The sequence below is a fragment of the Dufourea novaeangliae genome, unplaced genomic scaffold (genome assembly GCF_001272555.1).
Source record: "Dufourea novaeangliae isolate 0120121106 unplaced genomic scaffold, ASM127255v1 scaffold109, whole genome shotgun sequence".
Taxonomy (NCBI): Eukaryota; Metazoa; Arthropoda; class Insecta; order Hymenoptera; family Halictidae; genus Dufourea; species Dufourea novaeangliae.
This window is the reverse complement of record NW_015373997.1, coordinates 597,405-617,379: the sequence shown is the minus strand read 5'-3', so window position 1 is coordinate 617,379 and position 19,975 is coordinate 597,405. Positions and strand designations below refer to the sequence as shown.

General features: G+C 31.6%; 5 protein-coding genes across 8 annotated transcripts; 4 read left to right on the top strand and 1 right to left on the bottom strand.

Annotated features, from left to right (window-relative positions):
* Positions 1-382: 382 nt before the first annotated feature.
* Positions 383-6,398, top strand: LOC107187950. The gene is made up of 20 exons (XM_015576158.1): positions 383-539; positions 661-2,190; positions 2,273-2,373; positions 2,450-2,602; positions 2,681-2,847; positions 2,914-3,001; positions 3,074-3,256; positions 3,340-3,478; positions 3,559-3,649; positions 3,919-4,124; positions 4,194-4,392; positions 4,465-4,716; positions 4,779-4,898; positions 4,965-5,107; positions 5,195-5,381; positions 5,450-5,537; positions 5,603-5,731; positions 5,801-5,950; positions 6,016-6,108; positions 6,179-6,398. Exons 1-20 carry the CDS (start codon positions 383-385, stop codon positions 6,356-6,358), a joined length of 4,356 nt encoding a protein of 1,451 aa, XP_015431644.1. The 3' UTR covers positions 6,359-6,398.
* Positions 6,399-8,220: 1,822 nt separating this feature from the next.
* LOC107188039 lies at positions 8,221-9,888 on the top strand. Of its 2 annotated transcripts, XM_015576265.1 has the most exons (5): positions 8,255-8,267; positions 8,347-8,432; positions 8,499-8,697; positions 9,221-9,414; positions 9,507-9,888. In XM_015576265.1, exons 3-5 carry the CDS (start codon positions 8,501-8,503, stop codon positions 9,692-9,694), a joined length of 579 nt encoding a protein of 192 aa, XP_015431751.1. In that variant the 5' UTR covers positions 8,255-8,267; positions 8,347-8,432; positions 8,499-8,500; the 3' UTR covers positions 9,695-9,888. The 2 variants fall into 2 exon arrangements, with proteins under 2 accessions (XP_015431750.1, XP_015431751.1); XM_015576264.1 differs by having other exon boundaries at positions 8,221-8,432.
* A 622-nt stretch (positions 9,889-10,510) lies between these two features.
* Positions 10,511-12,232, top strand: LOC107188021 (eukaryotic translation initiation factor 4E type 2). Its single transcript, XM_015576241.1, has 6 exons — positions 10,511-10,649; positions 11,119-11,203; positions 11,288-11,530; positions 11,621-11,773; positions 11,864-12,070; positions 12,160-12,232. Exons 1-5 carry the CDS (start codon positions 10,630-10,632, stop codon positions 12,017-12,019), a joined length of 657 nt encoding a protein of 218 aa, XP_015431727.1. The 5' UTR covers positions 10,511-10,629; the 3' UTR covers positions 12,020-12,070; positions 12,160-12,232.
* A 671-nt stretch (positions 12,233-12,903) lies between these two features.
* LOC107188030 (motile sperm domain-containing protein 1-like) lies at positions 12,904-14,972 on the bottom strand. Of its 3 annotated transcripts, none has more exons than XM_015576251.1 (7): positions 14,771-14,972; positions 14,188-14,364; positions 13,954-14,117; positions 13,700-13,859; positions 13,578-13,580; positions 13,045-13,188; positions 12,904-12,981 (listed from the first exon to the last, which is right to left on the bottom strand). In XM_015576251.1, exons 2-7 carry the CDS (start codon positions 14,339-14,341, stop codon positions 12,950-12,952), a joined length of 657 nt encoding a protein of 218 aa, XP_015431737.1. In that variant the 5' UTR covers positions 14,342-14,364; positions 14,771-14,972; the 3' UTR covers positions 12,904-12,949. The 3 variants fall into 3 exon arrangements, with proteins under 3 accessions (XP_015431737.1, XP_015431736.1, XP_015431738.1); XM_015576250.1 differs by lacking the exon at positions 14,771-14,972 and adding an exon at positions 14,614-14,762; XM_015576252.1 differs by lacking the exons at positions 13,578-13,580; positions 14,771-14,972 and adding an exon at positions 14,614-14,762.
* A 1,539-nt stretch (positions 14,973-16,511) lies between these two features.
* On the top strand, positions 16,512-19,562 carry LOC107187992 (peptidyl-prolyl cis-trans isomerase cyp11). Its single transcript, XM_015576204.1, has 8 exons — positions 16,512-16,813; positions 16,886-16,973; positions 17,690-17,719; positions 17,812-17,957; positions 18,035-18,128; positions 18,205-18,457; positions 18,604-18,699; positions 18,819-19,562. The coding sequence occupies exons 1-8, from the start codon at positions 16,531-16,533 to the stop codon at positions 19,503-19,505; spliced, it is 1,677 nt and encodes a 558-aa protein (XP_015431690.1). The 5' UTR covers positions 16,512-16,530; the 3' UTR covers positions 19,506-19,562.
* Positions 19,563-19,975: the final 413 nt, after the last annotated feature.

The window sequence follows — 19,975 nt, the reverse complement described above, 5'->3', positions numbered from 1 at the left end:
TACAGCATTTCAATGAATATTTGATTCACTATCGACAAGCTTTTGCCTTGTATTGCTCTTTAAAGGAATCGCAAGTTAGGTGATATTAGACTCGATTGGAAACGCCTTACGTCTTCGTCTACTTATATGTTCTTACGTTCGAAACCTACATGTGTCAATTTTTTTTTTACTAAGTAATATATTTTTTTCTGTCGCAAAATGTTGCATCGATATAGTGCAATATAAATAAAATTTGAAATTAGTGAAGGTATTTTAGAATGACACAAACAAAATGCACGATTTCATACCTTCCTCAATTATTCACGTATATTAATAAATTGTATGACCATTAAAATTAAGCAATTTTTAATATTTTTAATGCTAATATTAGGTGGTATTAATAATGAGCAAAAAGATAGAGGAGTCTGACACTCCTGCTGCTGATATGGATCAATCTATTAATAAAACAAATCGCTGTACATTATCTAGTAACACAACAATGATCATTATTCCTCCAAATATATTACAAGATATGGGGATCAGTGATTCTATGGTAAACGGTAAGTCAATTAGTAACAATAATTATTAAAATATTTAGTAATATTTATGTATGATTAATATTAATTCAGCTTTTATTTAAGTTTTATTTTGAATGGAAATTTTGCTTATAATTTATTACAGGTGAAAGTATTGTATCTGCTTTGGGGCTTATTAGGAAAGATAATATCCGAAATAGTGTTCTGGCAAAAGAGTCTAAGGATCGTAAGGTTTTTAAATGTTTTGAGAATGCTACAAATTCAAAGAGTGTTACGAAACCCACAATGAAAATTGTTAGTGAAACTGAATCAACAGATGATACAGATAATGAAATCCAGACAAGTCCAACAAAAGTGCCTAAAATTAACAAAGACAATGAGAAGTTAATACCTAAAGTAAGCTATACAAGACCAGTGAAAAGTAGTTTTCATGTTACAGGAAAGAAGAAAAGTAAAGCAACTAATTTAGAAAGTAGTCAAACTACCTCAAAATATACACCAAAGCCTCCAGAAATAGATAAAAATATTGAACAATGTAGTAGTGGGAAGAGTTTAGGCGGAAATTCAAAAAATCAGAAGGAAACAGGTAGTAAATATGAAACTAATGAAAATATACATGGCAGATCTAAACGCGTTCGCAAGCAAACTAAATTCGATGATTACATTATATCATACAAAGAAACTGCATCTTCAGATCAAACGAAAAGGAATACTCGCAGTAAAGAAAAAAAACGATTACTAAATGTTAATACTTTATCAGATGCAGCTGAAAGAAATGATACAATTAATCGAAAAAGATTTTTAAACGAGGAGCTGCAAATCAAGGAATATGAAAATGTAATTCATTCTGTTACTCCAGCCATAACCACAGAAGTACTGCCTTTGAACTTCAATAGTATTACTGGAGATCGTTTAAATATTAAAAACAATAAAAATAATTCTAAAGACGAATTAAATGATACATTTATGAATGCTGAAACTGTAGGAGACATGGAACTGAATGATAAGAATGATAATGAAATACCTAAAGGATCAACAAATAACTCCTTGCCTGAAGATACAAAACAAACTGATATAAAAGCAAATTTAAAAGTACGCGAAACCGAAGATTTAAATGATAGTTCGGGTTTATGTAATATTGACAGTGTGAAATATATTAACACAAATACTACTCAGAATGAGAATGATGTAGTATTCAGTACAGTAGTTTCAGAGAATCAAAATTTTAGTCATCAGTCTACTCCAGCTACACCACCAGTAAGAAAAAGAGGAAGACCTAGGAAAATTCCTTTGATACAAAAAACTCCAGGCACTTTGAACGAATCAGATGGAAGTTTGACAAAAATGGATAACTTTTCTATTGCAGAAACAGTTATTCATAGTAAGAGACATGGTGAAAGTTCATATAATATTTCTAGTAATGATGGATTCAGTAATGGTAGTGATAGTGAAGATAACACTTTAAATTCGTTCATTGTTAGAAAAAGGGGTAGACCAGCAGGTTCAGGCAGAGGTAGGGGTAGAGGTAGAGGAAGAAGTAGTGGTAAAGGTAAAGCATCCCATTCTATGTTAGATATTGAATATGTACCGAAACTAAAGGGACCAACATCTCCAGAAAAGATAAAAGCCGAACTTTCTTCTGGAGTAACAGTTGATTCTAGTACATCAGAAGTAAGTTTTCTGAAGATTTAATAACTCTAGTATTTTTTAAGATACTTTTGTCTCTAAATACATATTGTTAATGTAGGTAGACATAGTATGTGGTAAATGTGAAGAAAAAATGCCAAAAAGACAATGGAATTCACACAGTTTGCTCAAACATAACTATATGTGTTGGATACAGGGTGATGAACCTTTGGTAAATATAATATCCAATTAATGATAATATTTTTCTTAACTTTATATTTTATTTATTAAGAAATATGTCACCTTAGGATTTCGAGAATAATATTAAATTATGCAGAAGTGTACTAATGGCTGCCGTGAAGAAAAAGAAGGGCAAATTGACTTGTGAAAAATGTGGAGCTATTAAACGGAGTGCAAATGGTTTTATATCTCATATACAATTTTGCGGAAAGTCTGAGGAAGTATGTAATTTGAAATATCCCTTGATTTAAAAGATTGAAAATGTACGTATAAAAGTAAATAATTATTGTGTACGATAGGAGAAACAAGCTTTGATGATGACATGCCCAATTTGTTGTACTGTCATAATGCCGTCTTCTATGGAAATACATGCGCGGACACATAAGCAGGCAGAACAAAGTAGAATGAAAGAATTGCAGTTGTTTTCAGTAGATAATGAAAAAGTGAAACGTAAAGCTGCAGAGAAGTAAGTCTCGCATAAGTTACATTAAATAAAACGAACTGAAATCCTAAAATGACCTTTCGGTTTCAGAGCTGTGACGAAAATTTTAGAATTCACTGAACTTGTCAAAGATAATTCATCTATCGAGAAGAAACTGAAACTTGAACCTTCGTTATTGGTGGGTTACTGTTGGTAACGATTTTCTTTTCAACAAGATTTGATTCATTAACTTGTTAATTGAACATTATAGAAAAGTGTGATAAAAAAGCCAGAACAGAAAAAGTCTATACCAGGGGTGTGGAAAGGTATATGGAAAAGAGAGTTGAACTCGCAGGGATCAATATCTTGCCATCAAGTGGGCTGTAAATTCACAACTTCTTTATTTGATGATATGTGCAAACATTTTTTTACCTGTAGTTTCGTTCCTAAAGAGGTATAATTCACACCGCAAACAGTATAAAGTATTTTCTTAATGTACCTCTAAAATACTAAATTGTGTTTTTCTTTTTGCTATAGTGTTATGTATGTAGGATATGTAAATTTTCAATTACCACCTACCAAGAAATGGTAACACATGTAACGGAGAAACACGGGGAAGTAGAAGAAGCCGATAAATTCTCAGACTTCGAGGACGAACATGAAAGTATAGATGAAAGTAAGACTTAATTCTGTCATAAAGAAGAATCTTATTTATTCTTAATTATTTCAAATCTTACTAATACGTCCTGCTTCTAGGATTATCTTATAAATTCATAGACAAAGAGAAAACGTACAAAATTCACTGGACAGAGCCGTACTTTCCGGCTATACATTGGACTATGGAATTGTAAGTATTTATACGTTTCATAATTAGGCTACGGATGTTTATTCATTTATGGCAACTCCTAATCCTCAAGTTGTAGCAAAATAATATTTATATCGAAGCTTAATACCGTTTATGTGTTAATATTAATATATTAAATCCCTTTGCACAAAAAATATAATCTGCTGACTTTTGATTTTCATACAATAGTGTAAAAAATTCTGAATGTGCATAAACATTCGCAATCTACTCATAATTTACAATAAAAATAAATATATTGTACTTTCTTACAGTGAGCAAAGAAATTATGAGCTTCATTTGTATCAAGATCAAACTCCCAATGAATTTACGTTATTAAAAAATTCCGATGCTATTAGGTATTTACCACAATCAGAAGTTTCCATGAGAACAAAGACAGAAAGTAAACAATCTGACAAATTGTCTGATACAGAAACTACATGGAAACAATGGAAAAGGTTTGAAGGTGGTTTTGATCAAGGTAATTACGCATAATTCTATGTCATGAGATTATAAAAATGTACACGGTATAATTAAAATATTTGTTCAGAGATTCCAACATTTTTTGTCGGTGGTCCAGTATGGGCATTAGCATGGTTGCCGATACCATCACCAATGTTCTCTAAAGAACCTACTCAATATGTTGCTATCAGTACTCATCCAACTATGGAAAGTGAATATACTGTAGGAAAAGCACATGTTGGACCTAATATAATACAAATTTGGAACGTAGGAACTTTAGATCACACGTTAGTAACAATAATATAAATAAAATAATATATGCAATTACGTTCGATATTTTTAAAAATATTTCTTTTTAGGGCTGATAATAAAAGAGTACCCGCCTTATCGTATGCTCTTGCACATAACACTGGTACCATATGGTGTTTAGAATGGTGTCCGTCTGGATGCTATGAAGATGAAAGTCTGAACAAACATAAACAAGAAAAGGAACTGCAACCTAAACTTAAGCGAATGGGTATGCTTGCAGCAGCTTGTTCAGATGGCAATGTGTACATTTATTCACTGCCCTTTCCGGAGCAACTCAAATTTGAAGAAACCGAGGAAAATACGTAAGTAATAACTTCATTAGATTTTTTTTTCATAGTTACGTTAATGATAATATTTACTACAGATGGCCCATATATCGCACTGATCCAATTATGATACTGGTTGTAAATATACCAATGTACGATAGTAATGATCAGAACTGGCAATGCACTAAATTATCTTGGAGCAAAGAACATGGACATAAGTAGGTTTTTCTAAGTATGTTTTTTTTCTCGATTTTGTAGTAACATAATTGCACATTTTCTCTTAGTACAATTGCTGCTGGATTTTCAAATGGATATATTGCATTGTGGGATCTTACAAATAGATCACCATTATCAATGCAAAAGAGACAAAATACATATTTCATAAATGCATTCCAGCATTTTTTTGCTCATGGTAATGCTGTGAGTAGTAAGTATATTCGCATTTTCCTTATACAAAATATATACGATGGAATATAGTTTAAAAGGTGATGCTCAAAACTCTGTTATTTAATAGTGGTCGCGCTAGTCCCATTCAATGGAGCAAGGTTTTTAGCTTCAGGTAGTCTAGACAGAGGATACAAATTCTGGAATTTAGAAGATACAAGTACCCCTCAAAGTTCTACGCAGAAGGGTATTATAGCAGATGGCGCATGGATGACACATTGGCCATGTGCTGTTATTAGTTTTGATGATGCGCTTGGGTAAGAATCAACATTGAAAAAGCTCTTGTTGCATGGTAAAACTCATTAATAATCACACAATTTTGTAGATATAAACATACGAATTCCTATTTAATTCCATTAAGAGATAAGGAATCCAGATTTTATCCAATTTTGCCAACAAATTCTCCTACTTATGTAAGTAACTGTAAGATCTTTGTACATTTAGATACAATGTAATTAATTATTTGACAATGTTGCAGACTTTATCAGTCTCTGATTATGGAAATAGTATTGCACATGGCACATTAGCAGGAGAGATATTAACAATCTTTCCTCATCAACTTATACACACTAAGGATATTGATAAAGCCACACAGAAGAAAAGAAAGGTAACCCTCTGATATATTTAACATTTTGGAATTATTGGCATACCAGCTAAACCTAAATCTTGTTTTCAGTTAAGTTCATATATTAAAATAATAGACTTCACAGAGGCAAACTGTGAGGTTGAGAATGACAAAAAGAATTCAAAAGAGTATCAGTACATGCCCGAAACTTACACAGAATGCAAAGATCGTTTCGGTATTTTATTTTGTGATAATCTACAGGTATGTGATATTTTTCAATTAAGTTTAATATTTTATAATATATTATTTATATTTCGTTTTAAAAGGATACCGAGCGTTACGCACAACCACAGTCATTGTACACAGAAAAGCTAACTGCAATTTCAATGGAAGAGTATCCATTTACATCAGTAAATAGGGTAAATGTTAGCATTCTTTATTTCATTATTGTAGCTGGATGTATTATTATCATTGCATATTAATTTGTAGATATCTTGGAACCCAAACACTTGGAGCTACTTGTGGTTAGTAGCAGGTTATCAAAATGGCTTGGTAAGACTGTTAAACTTCAAATACATGTCCATGCCACGAGAATTAAAGGCATGGTTACCACATCACGTAGAACAGATGCTTAAGAAAGCAAACAACATTAGAAACGAAATTTGTTAATACATAAAATAATGAAATACTGATTTATACTTTTCTAAGATCAAGCATAATAAAATTATTAGTGATTGCTGGTTATTAATTCGTGACAAATTATTGTTTTTATAATTTTATACATATTAGGCTGACATTCTAGAACAATTGCAATGCCAATGATGAAATACGACTTATTGTTGGGTATACATTAAAAAATATTTAAATTTCATTAAATATGTATTTGAATGTGCTATAGCATCTGAGAAGGTAATATATGTTGCACAATACGTACACATTTATGATTAGCAATATGTGTAACATGTAAGAAACTATACGAAAAGGTAGTCATTAAATTATGTTAAATAAAAATGTTTGCAATACTGAGTTAGCTTTTAATGTTTTTAGGTATCTGATGTTATTTTAGTATAAATAGTAAAAATCCACTTAAATATTGATGTACTGTGTGTAATAACAAATCTTTTATGAAATGTTCCTGAAGGAATGCTCTATATTAACAATTATTTATTATTATTCCGGTAAGTATGTGCATACATCTTTATCTCGAATAATTTTCTAAAACGTTCAAAGTACTAGACATTTTTACACTTTGAATCTCATATCGATTTCTAAAATAATCGTAGTTCGATGTAATATAGAACGTGGTTTTATCAGATAGATTCGAAGTTCGCAGCCATTAGCTCGATATTGTCATCAGTTTACAGTACTTTACCGATGACAATACCGATTGCCCAGGCCTCACCACGAGGAGGTTGCTGCGAGTGGAGGCCCAAGGCAGGTAGATGGAATCACAAGTTCCACATCTACCTACCTTTCACAATAAACCTTATAAATAACTTAAATCTTAACTATCTAATACTATCGGTACTAAAATCCCTCGGCGGATGACTTCTTTCTTGAGCCTAAACCTATAAAAAACTAAGTTCCCTCGTCGGTTGTCTTCGTTCTTCAGCTTAGAACTAATATTATCTTAATATTCTAATTAATACGAATTAATGCTAGTAATACGAAATAACAAATTTAACGCAATGTAGTCGCTAATACTCAAACGAAAGAGATAGACGGAATGGAAAAAGTTCCATCGATCATTTCGTTTGCGCACCAAATATTCTATATACCAAGCAGTTATTAAGTCTACGATGAACTACGCGTTAAACTACAGTATGAACAAGTATCGCGATGAAAGTGTTGTCGCCAGAACCTGGTTTAAGAAAATAGGAAAGACGGGCGACACCTCGCTAACCCGGATCCATCTTTTACTGTCATGGAGCTTTGGGCTGGTCACCTGCGTACCAGACCCGAACCAAAAGAGTACACAAGCATGGTAGTGCAAGCGAGATTCCCTGTTAAACAGAGTCCGTTCACGGAGCAGCCTCCCGACTACTCCCGATCTGACACTTTCATTTATGTCACATCTAAAAGAATTATGGCGCCACCTAAATATACGAATACGGTACCAATTGGCTAATAGTTTCAGAGTGTTACCGTCGATGTCGCCATTGGTCGTTTTGTAACTTTTTCTTACGTTTCAAGCAATTAAATAATAATTGAAAAGGTCTCGATTAATAATTTTTCGTATGAATTAATGACCCAAGAATATCTAACATGAAATTTGATACCGATAGAAAAATTATTCAATCTCAATTTGTGCGTTTTTTCTATATTCTTTTTATACTGCTATATACACAATCAAGTCACTGGAAGCAGCGAGGACCAACTGAGTGAAGGGAAATGAAACACTCCGTAGTGAATCGTGGAGAGCGAAATAGCGAAATACAGCTAACTGTTAGCTGCTAACATCGCAGTGCTTGCTCTGATATTTGAAACGAAAACAGTATCTCTGTCATAATTTATCACCGGCGGAAGTTGTCGTTATCAAGTACAAATTCCTCAAAGTTGAATGGAACTGAAAGGACTGGTCCGTCGAGTATTCTATTTAAATTTATAAAAAAAAAAGACTATCAAAGTAATATTTTCGGTTCGTTTTAAAATTTTAGTACAAGTAAGTGGGGTATATTTGTTTATATTGAAGATATAACACAGAACATCCGACTCGTTTGGATCTAGGACGAGCGCACAATTAGTATGTATAAACAATGCGGTCAGTTTCCTGTCTATGTTTATAAAAAACTTCATTTTTATATTTTAGAAATGGGTATTAACCCGATGAAGTGGAAAACTAGAAGTGTACTATACTCCACGTTAGCGTTATTCGCGTTTTATATGCTCTTTGTGTATAAGAAAAAGAATCAAGTAATATTTGAGGACACCATAAATGACTCGAATCCGATACATGTTTGGGAATACGTAGCCGATTTTAGCAATATGAAGAAATTAAATCCAACACTGTACGTGGAAAAAAATGATTACAGTAGATCTTCAGTTATAAAAAGACTCGGTCTGTCGCGTATTTATGTAATAAGTAAAAAACATATTGGTGTACACCCACGCTTTTTCAAATAATTTTACGGAACCCAGATGGCGACATAAAAATTTCTATTATTTTAACTTAAATTGCACTAAGCGTTAAACTATCTTTCATTCTGTTCAATAATCTAGTGACAAGTGTACTGGTGACTGTAAAAATGATCTAAGTCAATAATTAAAAAAAGTGAACATGCCAGTTATTCTGAGTTCTATTGATTTATATTATAATAATACGAAAGTATTTTTAAAATAGAGTTGAAAATTGAACCTCTTAATAGTGCCGATAGTTGTTATTAGGCTGAATTTCAATGTATGTGGAAAATACGGAAATCAAAATTTCTTAAAATGAAGAATAAGTATATAACTTAGGTTATTTTCATAATCACCGGTACAATCGTTTTAATTTTAAAATTATTTTACAGAATTTGTTTCTCCTTATTTTAGTGAAGAGTTTAACATAATCGCGGAAAGTGGTAATTATGACCATTGGAAATATTCGGTCGAGTATACGGAACATTTAAGTCACATACCGATTATTCGACATGTTGCACAGGGTCATTATGCCGTAAGGCAAGATAGCAACGGTTATTTGATCACATCAAAACATCATACGTGCTTCTTCTCCAAATTCGGATGCTGTGAGTTGAATTCCTCGAGATTCAAAACCGGCAACAATGGATCGATCAGCCTTTTAAATGACTTTAATTTAAAATTCTGATTCACATTTCAGTGGAGTCAATATCGCAATTCAGATTTGACCGAGACGGTATTAACGACACAAAGTGTATGGAAACGGTGCAATACGAGTGTCCGATCGTATTTTCGGAACTGTGCTTCAGGGAAGTCATGTATCAACGAGAAGAAATTATGAAAAGATTGAAATTAGAATTCTCGTTGGCTAAAGTTAAAAACAATTAACACACATTTATAATTATCGTACATTAAGAGTTCAGATGTTTTGTTATACACTGTTTAACTCTTAGAAGTCATGATCAGCTGAGGATTAATATTGATCTAAAATAATATAATATGGTTCGAGTCTCTTAGAAGCCAAATTGATCAAGTCCACGCAATAAAAAGCACCGAAAGTTAACGATATTTGAACATCGCCGTGCCACCTGACTAATTCGTAAAGAATATTAAAATTGAGAAATTTGTTGAAAATAGAGTTGATCAGTTTGGCTTTCGAAAGGCATATATAATTTTTATAATAAATTCATAATCTTTATAGGTACTTAAGTATAATTATACTGGATATTACTATTTTAAAGTACAAAGTCTATATAATTATAATATTATAATATTTTATATCACATTTATACTGTTGTTACTTAATCCACTGTAAATAAGTGATGTAATCATGACAATATATTAAAAAGTTACTACTTTTTGTACATGAATGAATTTATATAGTATCACATTTTTAATTTTCAATTTGCCTTTCTAATTTCTTATCATGTTCAACATTATACTAAACCATATTATAAGTATACCATCACATTTACAAGATATATTTTCTATTGAAACAAAATTTTTAATTTATCCTCTTCTCCTTATTCTATCCTTAATCATTTACACAAGAAATGTTAGGTATTAATAATATGAACACCCTGTATAATTAGTTCTTATTGTTAGTATAGCCAACATCTAAATGTAAAATCTCTGATGACAAAGCGACAAAAACGAAAGTAGTGGGGAGATCAACAATTTATCGAAAACATTCATATGGGAGAACGTGAGAAAAGGGAACGGAGACCGAGAAGCGTTTATATTTTTATTTGTATTTATTGAAATATATACTGTTTATAGTATTTACTTAATACTCTGTACACGATTGTATCACAGCCTGAAACATGTCGAATAAATTCGAGGCGTAAGTGAAATTAGTGTTTCCCTTATGAAGTCGTGCCTTTTTCTGTGGGCTAGAGGTTAGATGTGTTTTAAATGGAAAACCAAATTGATCGATACAATTGCGTTCTATCACGCTTGACATTTATTTAATCGAGCAAATTAAACGTGTTAGTTGATTGTGCTGACAAGGTATTTTTCAGGAAATTCCGTAGAATCAAACGTGTGATACGACTTGACATTTGTCAGGCACAAAGTATTTCTCTATGTGTACAGTAGTTTAAATTTTCTGGTTTTTATATTTCGAAATATATGACAATCACAGAGTAAAAACAGTCCTGTGGAATTGTTAGCTAAACGTACAATATAAATAAATCTGGGAATGAATTGTTACAGATGATTTACTTTGCTTGTGAAAAAAAATTATGTTTAAGATTGTTTTGAAAAAGTTGTGCTTTTATAGTTTCATTATAACAATATATAAATGATAATAGTACTTGCAGGTTAAAGGCTAATGAAGACAGTGGAGATGATGAAACACAGACAAAAGATAATCAAAAAATTGAGAAAGATCCACTAGTAAGTAAAAGGTTTTCTTTTGTTTATTGAATATAGTTTTATCTGTTAGTGATATACCAATTAAATAGCATGTACTTATTGTAGCCTCGTATAGAAATTAGTCCAAATGAGCACAAATTACAATATGCATATGCATTATGGTATAGTCGACTCAGTCCTGGTAAACAGTCAAGCATACAAAGTTACGACCAAAATTTAAAATTGGTTGGTAGGTTTGCAAGTGTGGAACAATTTTGGAGTCTTTATAGTCATTTAGTCCGGCCATCAGAATTGACAACACATACACATTTCCACCTTTTCAAAGTTGGCATAAAACCAATGTGGGAAGTATGTATTATTTTTGAAAACCTTTTATAATTAACTCTTTATTCATCTAATAAATCTATTTCCTATGATAATATATATTCTCTGTTGCAGGATGAAGCAAATCAGAAAGGTGGTAAATGGATAGTAAGATTAAGAAAGGGTTTAGTATCTAGATGTTGGGAAAATCTGATATTAGCTATGTTAGGCGAACAGTTTATGGTTGGAGAAGAAATATGTGGAGCTGTAGTATCTATAAGGTTTCAAGTAAGATAGATTTTTATTATCTTAGAGTAGAAGTAACAATAATTCTATGCTGCAAAGGAATTATTAAATATTATTAATAATTTGTTGCAGGAGGATGTGATATGTGTATGGAATAAGACTGCATCTGATCATGCAACCACAACACGTATTAGAGACACATTAAGGAGAGTATTACATCTTCCAGCTAGTGCCTCTATGGAGTACAAAACCCACAATGAAAGTTTAAAGAATGTTCATCGGCTATAATACTGTGTGATATTAACTCAAGCATTTGAGTTCTTCACGATGGACTTTCAGGTAAATTAATGAAGTCACTATCTTTCAGTATATTTATCATAATAGTTTTGCTGTAGACTCTAATACTATTTGTATATTTTTCTGTTTAGCCAATTGATACTTGTGAGAAGATATTTCTTAGGAGAAAAATATTTTATGACTAAAAAATTTGAATGGACATCTTATTCGGTAACACATTTTATTCACAAGTGTTCCATTGTAACTTATGTAAATAATAAATACATGTTGATAATAAAAATGAAAACTCTTATTTCCGAAATAAAATAACTTATTCTTATGTTTATTGATCAAAAATCGATGATCATAATATTGAAACAAGCGACATTTCATTATATAAATGAAAAATCATTTTGTTTTTCAAACATTTTTATTCAAGGTTATTTGAACCTCGAAACTCATTTTACACAATATATTTATACATTTGTACTTGAGATCATATTTCTGTAGAATGCATAAGTAAATCTCAATCATCTGTTATATACACAACTTGTCTATGTAAAAAGCATTTTAACCTGAAACGAGGTATTAACTTCAATATAAATATTCTATCTTTTCGTAGAAAAAGATCATAGCTCCATCAGAATTTCTTTAGTATATATACAAATTTTCTTTATGCATACATAGAGCAATGAAGCATGAACTTGAATAAGAATGTATATCATATATGTATTAAAAGAATAAAAGGTTTCATATATGTCAATAAATATTAGCAATATTCACAATATAACGTGACAGCTTATTATTTATAGACTAGAATCAGGTATATCCAGTAACAAAAGAGAGAGACTTAATACCGAAAGACCTTACATTAATTGTGCTTTTTGTCCCATGATTTGAATCACTGTATTAATTTTTTTTTCACACGTATAAAGCCGAGAATTATAGCCTTAAAATAATTATTGTAACCATACCTGTAATCGAGGAAAATATTATGTTTATGTTCTTCAATTAGGAATAGCTACTAATGTACTCACCTAATACAAATGAAAATATTAATTTAAAGTTTATGGAAAGGTGAAGGTAATCAGGCACTCTATTATTCTGTTCCCCTTCTGTAGGTAGAAGTAATCCAACTATACATATGATTCCAGCAATCAGTGCTACATAATTTGTTCCTCCTAGAAATTATATATGTCGATTTAACTACTTACACATAGTTGTTATTCTCTATACATGTAATCACATTTTATAGGTTGTATGTAATAAAAAAAGCATGCTTTTATTCTACCTTTAATTCTAGCAAACTTTATAATACGTTTTTTTAATCTATAAAAAACGAATGTCATTAAGAAAAATAGAATAGTACAGAGTAGCTTCAAACTAATTGGATGTGTATATAAACCTAACAACTAGCTCCAAATACTAACATATTAACCTTTATCCGTAACAATATAATTGGCATTTTTCAGATCTGAGGATATAAATGTTTTTGTCAATTTATCTTGAATGTCTCCACGAATTAAATCATATTGCAACTTTGATGACTTAAAGAATATCTTGGATTTACCTTCTGCAATGGTAAGCAATGATTTTTCCATTCAGATATATTTATACTTCTCCATTCTCTCTTATATCTACTTCAATAGATAACTAAATAGACTTCCTGACATTTGAAAAGTATGTACTTACTATCAATTGCTTTATTTTGATCTATAAGTGGATAAGACTGCTGCTGTCTGTTTTCATTAACAGGCAGCTGTTGAAACATTTCTGGATCTGGAGTAGATCTCCCAGCTGTATCTGCTGTTCCAGGAAGAAGTTTAGCTTCAACATATCGTTTTCCTATAGCCTAATAATGTTCCCAGAGTCTTAAATTGTATTTAGTTTAATAATACAATTGTAATTTCAATCCTACTGAATTATTAACTACTTTAGCTAATTACCTGCTTAGTTGGATGTTCTTGCATTTGTATTTTAAATTTGTCTATAACATTGCAATTGTTTAACAAAGGGGAAGTATGTCTGATAACAATATCGACACAGCATCTGGCTTTAATTGTACCTTCTGGATCAACAACTTTATACTTATTTGGTGCAGTGCATAATACTACAATGATAATAAATTCCATAGAAATCACAATTGAGTTATTAGCTTTCATACATACAAGAATATTTACCTTTAAATCTTATGGGAAAATCATATGGATTATATAAAGTCAAAACTTGTTTATGAGTAGACTGATCGTCTAAAAAGAAAGTGATACTTTGGGGAAACACAAACACTGGTAATTTTCGAGGGGTTGTTGCTAATTGAGACTGCATTATATTCATTTAAATTTATGTGGTCCATGCACCTAAAAAATTAAAAAATTCATTGTTACATGTCATCATCTTCATCTGTTTCTATATTATTACTACTATACTATATCTTCTTTAACAACCTTAAAATGGTTTTATTGAATTCATTTTCAAATAACTAATTCGATTGAATTTCGATATCATTTTGACAAAAAAACAATGATTTTTTTTGCACTTTACTAACGTAACAGCTGTAATTTATGAATACTGTTACTTATGGATGCATACACAATGCGATAACTTACCTTAAAAATTAAGTACTTTGAGAATTGTATAAACAAAGATAAAAATCGTGTGCGAACAGGTATTGTATACCAAATTAATTGCTCGAAACGAATAACAGAACCACTAAATACACTATGACTCTTTGAAGAAGATTTAAAAATCTCGTAACCACTCTACCTTTACAATTCGTATATAAAAGTGTCCAATCACTCTCTGAACTAACTTCGTAGCCTTAATCAATTATGATAAGCGTTTAATTAATTATACAGCAATTTTGCAAGCTTTCGTATTCGCAAATTTTTTAACATCGTAGACCCGTATAATTGAATACTGTACTCTTGATTCTCCTAGTGAGAAATTCTTTTGTACTGTTCGACGCATATCACCCCGGATCTACCACCAACATTTACCATTGTCCGTGCAAACAAATCGGCATGCATACACTGGCGGTCAAAATATTTGTCCACTCCACACCGAACAACTAAGGGTCAGTAGCCAAAATGAAAGCTTTCTCTAATGTTTTAATGATCAATGGCATACAAAGATTTTGAAAAAAATTTTGAAATATATAGAAAAGCCCGCAAAAATTACGATTGAAAGTGTTTTCCAGTGGTGTTGAATTGTCTGTAGAACCCCCTATATCGGCATTAACAATTGTTATTACAATTGATACGTATCTTTCCTTTCTATAAGCAATAATATTTTTAACTGTCATTTTTCACTATTGTTATTCGCTTATAAAAATGGTATAGTGACATCATCTACAAAGAAAAAATGGGCGTTAATTAACTAGATAATTTAGACGAATTATATCGTAGATAGTGATATGATACGGTGTTTTCGGCCATTATAAATTGAAATATTAATTATAATCATATTATATCCAACAATTGTTGATGCATAATATCAACTCGGGGGGTTTCCACAGATGATCTAACACCATTGGTAATATTTTTAATGACAATTTCCACAGTTTCATTTTTGGAAAATGCTTTATATGCCATTGAATATCACGTACAAGAGAGTGCCTCCATTTCAATTGGTAAGCTTATGGTTTTTGAGGGGGGTGGGGGCAAGTTATTCCTATATATTAACAATACTCGCATGGATTTAACAATATGGCACCGGGTGATCACTTACACGCGATTGACTAGTCCATTGCCACGGTTATATGTTGTTGATGTTTGCGTATTGATACAACAAACGCGTGCAACTGCGAGAGAAAATGATAGAAGTGTTGTGTACATACTAATGAGTTTACAGTTCACTAAATAAGCGAAGCGGCTAGGTTCTGTGGTTCTAACCTTAGTTTAAAAATTTGGTTTCCGGATTTCACGAGTATTTTTGTGTCTTCTTGTAACGGTAACACATTGCTCCTTACTTTTGTAATTTCACCTTTTTGTGTTTTAACCCCTTAACACGCATACTTGAATTAACTGGAACAAGTGGCATTATGTTGCGAAAAAACCGTGCATTAAGGGGTTAAAGTACCATTAATGAACGTAAGGGAAACGCTACAGTTTTGTTGACTGTGACATTATTGAGTGACTCATTGTAGGGAGGGAACATTATATTTGATGGTCCTGGTATACTACAAATTCATAAAATTAGGCTCCTTGGGACCTGTACTTATTGATAAGGTTTAGACTTATTTTCACTTGAAATAATGGAAATCAACTTTGAGTTGAGATACTCCATATAACATTCGGTGAAATTTAGAACATTCTTATCCAGAATTTCTGAAAAATAGTTTTATGGTCACAAAAAAAAAATGCATAAATATTCATTATATCCTGTCCACAAACTATAAAATTACAGATATCTGATAAAAACTTGTATGGAATAAGATTTATATAAAATGTCTTCCACTTAAATGGTCAAATAATTTTTTTTACAATTATTAATATTTTCAGGAACTTACAAAAGAAGAGTCCACCATGGTTAATGTTAATCCAAGAGTATTTTTTGATATAGAGGTGGGAGGTCTCCCAATGGGCCGTATAGTCTTTGAATTATTAGCTGATGTTTGTCCAATAACATGTGAAAACTTTCGTACTTTATGTACTGGAGAGAATGGAATTGGGAAAACGACTGGAAAACCATTGCATTACAAGGGAATTGTTTTTCATAGAGTAGTTAAAGATTTTATGATTCAGGGTGGTGATTTTTCAGTAGGTAATGGAACAGGTGGTGAATCTATTTATGGAGGAACATTTGCAGGTAAATTTATAAGTAATAATGAAACTAAAAGTATTGTGAGAAACTTAAGGTATGCAAAACAATATTTTTCAGATGAAAATTTTATTCTGAAACATAACAAGTCATTTTTATTATCAATGGCAAACCGTGGAAGAGATACAAATGGTTCACAATTCTTTATGTGAGTATTTGCTAAAAAGAAATTAGCGCATTTTATATAAATGTATATGTCTTCTCAATAATATAAAATAATTAATTAGCTTCGGACTAGACCAGAAACTGCAAGATGGTGTGATAAATTAAAAATATTATGAATTTGATGGATTATAGTGTATTACTAAAAATTTATTTTCCATGTTATTATTAATCAAATCATCTGCTTACTAAACAGTTAATATTTATAGTACACTTTATTTTTTAATGTTTCTACTCGCTCAAAATTATTTTTCTCTGCTGACAGATGTATTCTTTGTCAACTACAAAAGGTAAAGGTAATAGGAATTTAATACATATATTTATCTCACATTTTAACCATCCTCTAGGCTTTAATATATCTTTGAATATGCTCTGCATAAATAATAGGTGGTAACTTAAGTGAATAAAAAGAAAATTGGGTGTGTTGACATTTATAATAAATTTGTTCCCTCTCAAGTATTAATGTTATGGTGTTATGAACAGTCATTTCATACATGATAGTCTGTATGAATCATATTAAATGTCTGGAGAATATTAAAAAGCATAGAAGTAAAAATATCATTGGAGGAATGAATAACTTAGCTATATTTCTGTGTAGTCATGAGGGAAGGGTCTGCACACCACTACTACAACACAATGACCAATGAAAGCTGGCTCTTTCTGTTCATCTCTCATCCCCTTAATCATATTTTGTTGTTGTAGTACAACACAACCAGCGCCTCACCTCGACAAGTAAGTACAACTGTGTTGTGTAAAAAAAATTGTGCTATGTTCTAAAATTACTTTTCAACAGTGTTCTTATGCTTGAATGTAAATATTTCCAGTGTCCATGTGGTTTTTGGAGAAGTAGTATCTGGCCAGGAAATTGTTACACATATTGAGGGACTTCCTGTAGACCGTATGTCCCGTCCACTACAAGATGCTAAGGTTGTAAATTGCGGAGAACTTGTATTAAAGGTTAAAAATAAAGGCAAGTAAAATCTTCATTTCAGCTTATTAAAAAAAACATTGATATATTACAACTTAATTTATTATTATTATTTACAGCAAAGAAACGCGAAAAGAAAGAAAGTAGTTCATCGGATTCAGATTCTGAATCCTATGCAGAAAAATCTAAGAAGAAAAAGAAAGCTAAGAAAAAGTATAATACGTTCTGTAACTCCAACGATCTATAGACTAACTTACAAATATAATAACACTTTTCACTAATGTTACAGCAAGAAAAGAGCAAAGTCAGAAGATGGTGAAATTCATGATTCAAACGAAGATGATCTTGGAAAACCTCATCCGCTTGTTTCAGTAACTAAAATCGATCCGGATGAAATACCGGAAGTACCAGCTAATAAATTTTTGTATAGAGCAGGGCCTACTAATAATGCAAACCAAAAAGAATTTCGACAACATTATGGAAGGGACCGGGTACGATCACATAGAAAAACTGGTCGCATGTTTAAAGGAAGAGGAATATTTGTAAGTATTTGTGTATAATTTATGGTACCCGGTATGTATACATCTTTCAAACATTTTTCAATATACTACTACAAAAATAGTTGTTTTTTAAGTGTGATATTTTAAAATATAATAATGAAGATAATTACTTATAAATAATATTTCAGCGTTATCATACACCTTCGCGTAGTCGTTCAAGAAGCGTAACACCGCCTCATTGGAAACAGGCTCAAAATCGTACTATTAAATTGCACGAATTTCAGGTATATAATTTTAAAGTCTTAATGGTTCAATTAAAGTTTAATGGTTACCGATTCTGCCTACGCAATAAAACAATATAACTATAATTAATTTTTTTCTTTCACCTGAAATTAAATTACAGAAATTAGAGAAAGAACGTTTAAAAAAGGAAGAGGAATTAAAGAAACGCGAGGCGGATAGGATTAAAAAGTTTTCCGAGAATCCTGACGAAGATAGTCAAATGATGGACAAGTTCGATGCTGATACACGGGTATCCGAAGAACTGGAGAATAAGGAGAATGATCAGTTGGAAGAAAAGAAGGATGACGATAAAAACGTGGAACAGGACCAAGATAATTTGAACGCTAGTTCTGATGTAAATGATTCTATGACAAAGGACAAAGTAGACGGAAAGCATAAAAATGATAAAACAGTAAAGCGTGGTTCACATCGGTCATACGGGGAGAGATCTTCACGACGTGAGTCGCGGGACAGGAGTAGAAGACGCGGAAGTGGTCGTTCGAGATCACGGGATCGTCGAAGATCTCGGGATAGGGATTACGATCGTAGGACTAGTCGTGATAGAAGAAATAGGAGGAACTATTATCCACGCAGACGGGATACTTATAGGATGAACAGACCAGGCAGAGATAATTACAGATATTATGACAGACGTAATGATTACAGAAGGACAAACAACTCTAATTCTAATTACGACACAGATAAGAATCGAAGAAAGAGTGATAATATGTCGGACACTAATAATCAACCAAAATTCAAACGCCGCTCACGTTCAACTAGTTCTAGTAGTCAACACTCCAAAGACTAAATATTTTGTTCTTTTATTGTTTGCATAACACAGGGAAATATTATTTATGCAGTAAGCTACGTCTACTTATATTGTATCTGCAGACTTTTAATCTGAACTTGTTTCTTTCCCTGGCATATTTGAATTTGTTTAAGTGGTCCATTCTTACAATTGCTACGAATCGAATATTAATACCAATGTTTAAATGTAAATTACGATTCGAAGTACTTATGCGTCCGTTTTTTTTAATACTTTTGTCATGTGTATACATTATGTTCAAGAATAGGATTCTTTGAATATTATGCAGAACTTTCGAACGCATATAAGCTAAATAGTTAAATGAACAGTAAACGTGTTTTCTAACTGTATAGCATTATACTGTAAATTAAAAATACTTTTACAGTAAATCACTAATATATAAGGCATATTTGAAAATTCTCTTTATGAGTGGTTACCTAACGTACGTACAGCCTTATTGTACCTTCATGCAT

Coding starts and splice junctions, on each gene's coding strand:
- LOC107187950 (XM_015576158.1), top strand. CDS start 383: ATGAGCAAAAAGATAGAGGAGTCTGACACTCCTGCTGCTGATATGGAT. Junction 2,603..2,680: donor TTTGCGGAAAGTCTGAGGAA/GTATGTAATTTG, acceptor TGTGTACGATAG/GAGAAACAAGCTTTGATGAT. Junction 4,393..4,464: donor GTAGGAACTTTAGATCACAC/GTTAGTAACAAT, acceptor ATTTCTTTTTAG/GGCTGATAATAAAAGAGTAC.
- LOC107188039 (XM_015576264.1), top strand. CDS start 8,501: ATGGGTATTAACCCGATGAAGTGGAAAACTAGAAGTGTACTATACTCC. Junction 8,698..9,220: donor AAGAAATTAAATCCAACACT/GTACGTGGAAAA, acceptor TCCTTATTTTAG/TGAAGAGTTTAACATAATCG. Junction 9,415..9,506: donor CTTCTCCAAATTCGGATGCT/GTGAGTTGAATT, acceptor TTCACATTTCAG/TGGAGTCAATATCGCAATTC.
- LOC107188021 (XM_015576241.1), top strand. CDS start 10,630: ATGTCGAATAAATTCGAGGC. Junction 11,531..11,620: donor GCATAAAACCAATGTGGGAA/GTATGTATTATT, acceptor TCTCTGTTGCAG/GATGAAGCAAATCAGAAAGG. Junction 11,774..11,863: donor TAGTATCTATAAGGTTTCAA/GTAAGATAGATT, acceptor AATTTGTTGCAG/GAGGATGTGATATGTGTATG.
- LOC107188030 (XM_015576251.1), bottom strand. CDS start 14,341: ATGAATATAATGCAGTCTCAATTAGCAACAACCCCTCGAAAATTACCA. Junction 14,118..14,187: donor TTTTCCCATAAGATTTAAAG/GTAAATATTCTT, acceptor TTATCATTGTAG/TATTATGCACTGCACCAAAT. Junction 13,860..13,953: donor AAGAACATCCAACTAAGCAG/GTAATTAGCTAA, acceptor GAACATTATTAG/GCTATAGGAAAACGATATGT.
- LOC107187992 (XM_015576204.1), top strand. CDS start 16,531: ATGGTTAATGTTAATCCAAGAGTATTTTTTGATATAGAGGTGGGAGGT. Junction 16,974..17,689: donor AATGGTTCACAATTCTTTAT/GTGAGTATTTGC, acceptor TTGTTGTTGTAG/TACAACACAACCAGCGCCTC. Junction 17,720..17,811: donor CCAGCGCCTCACCTCGACAA/GTAAGTACAACT, acceptor AAATATTTCCAG/TGTCCATGTGGTTTTTGGAG.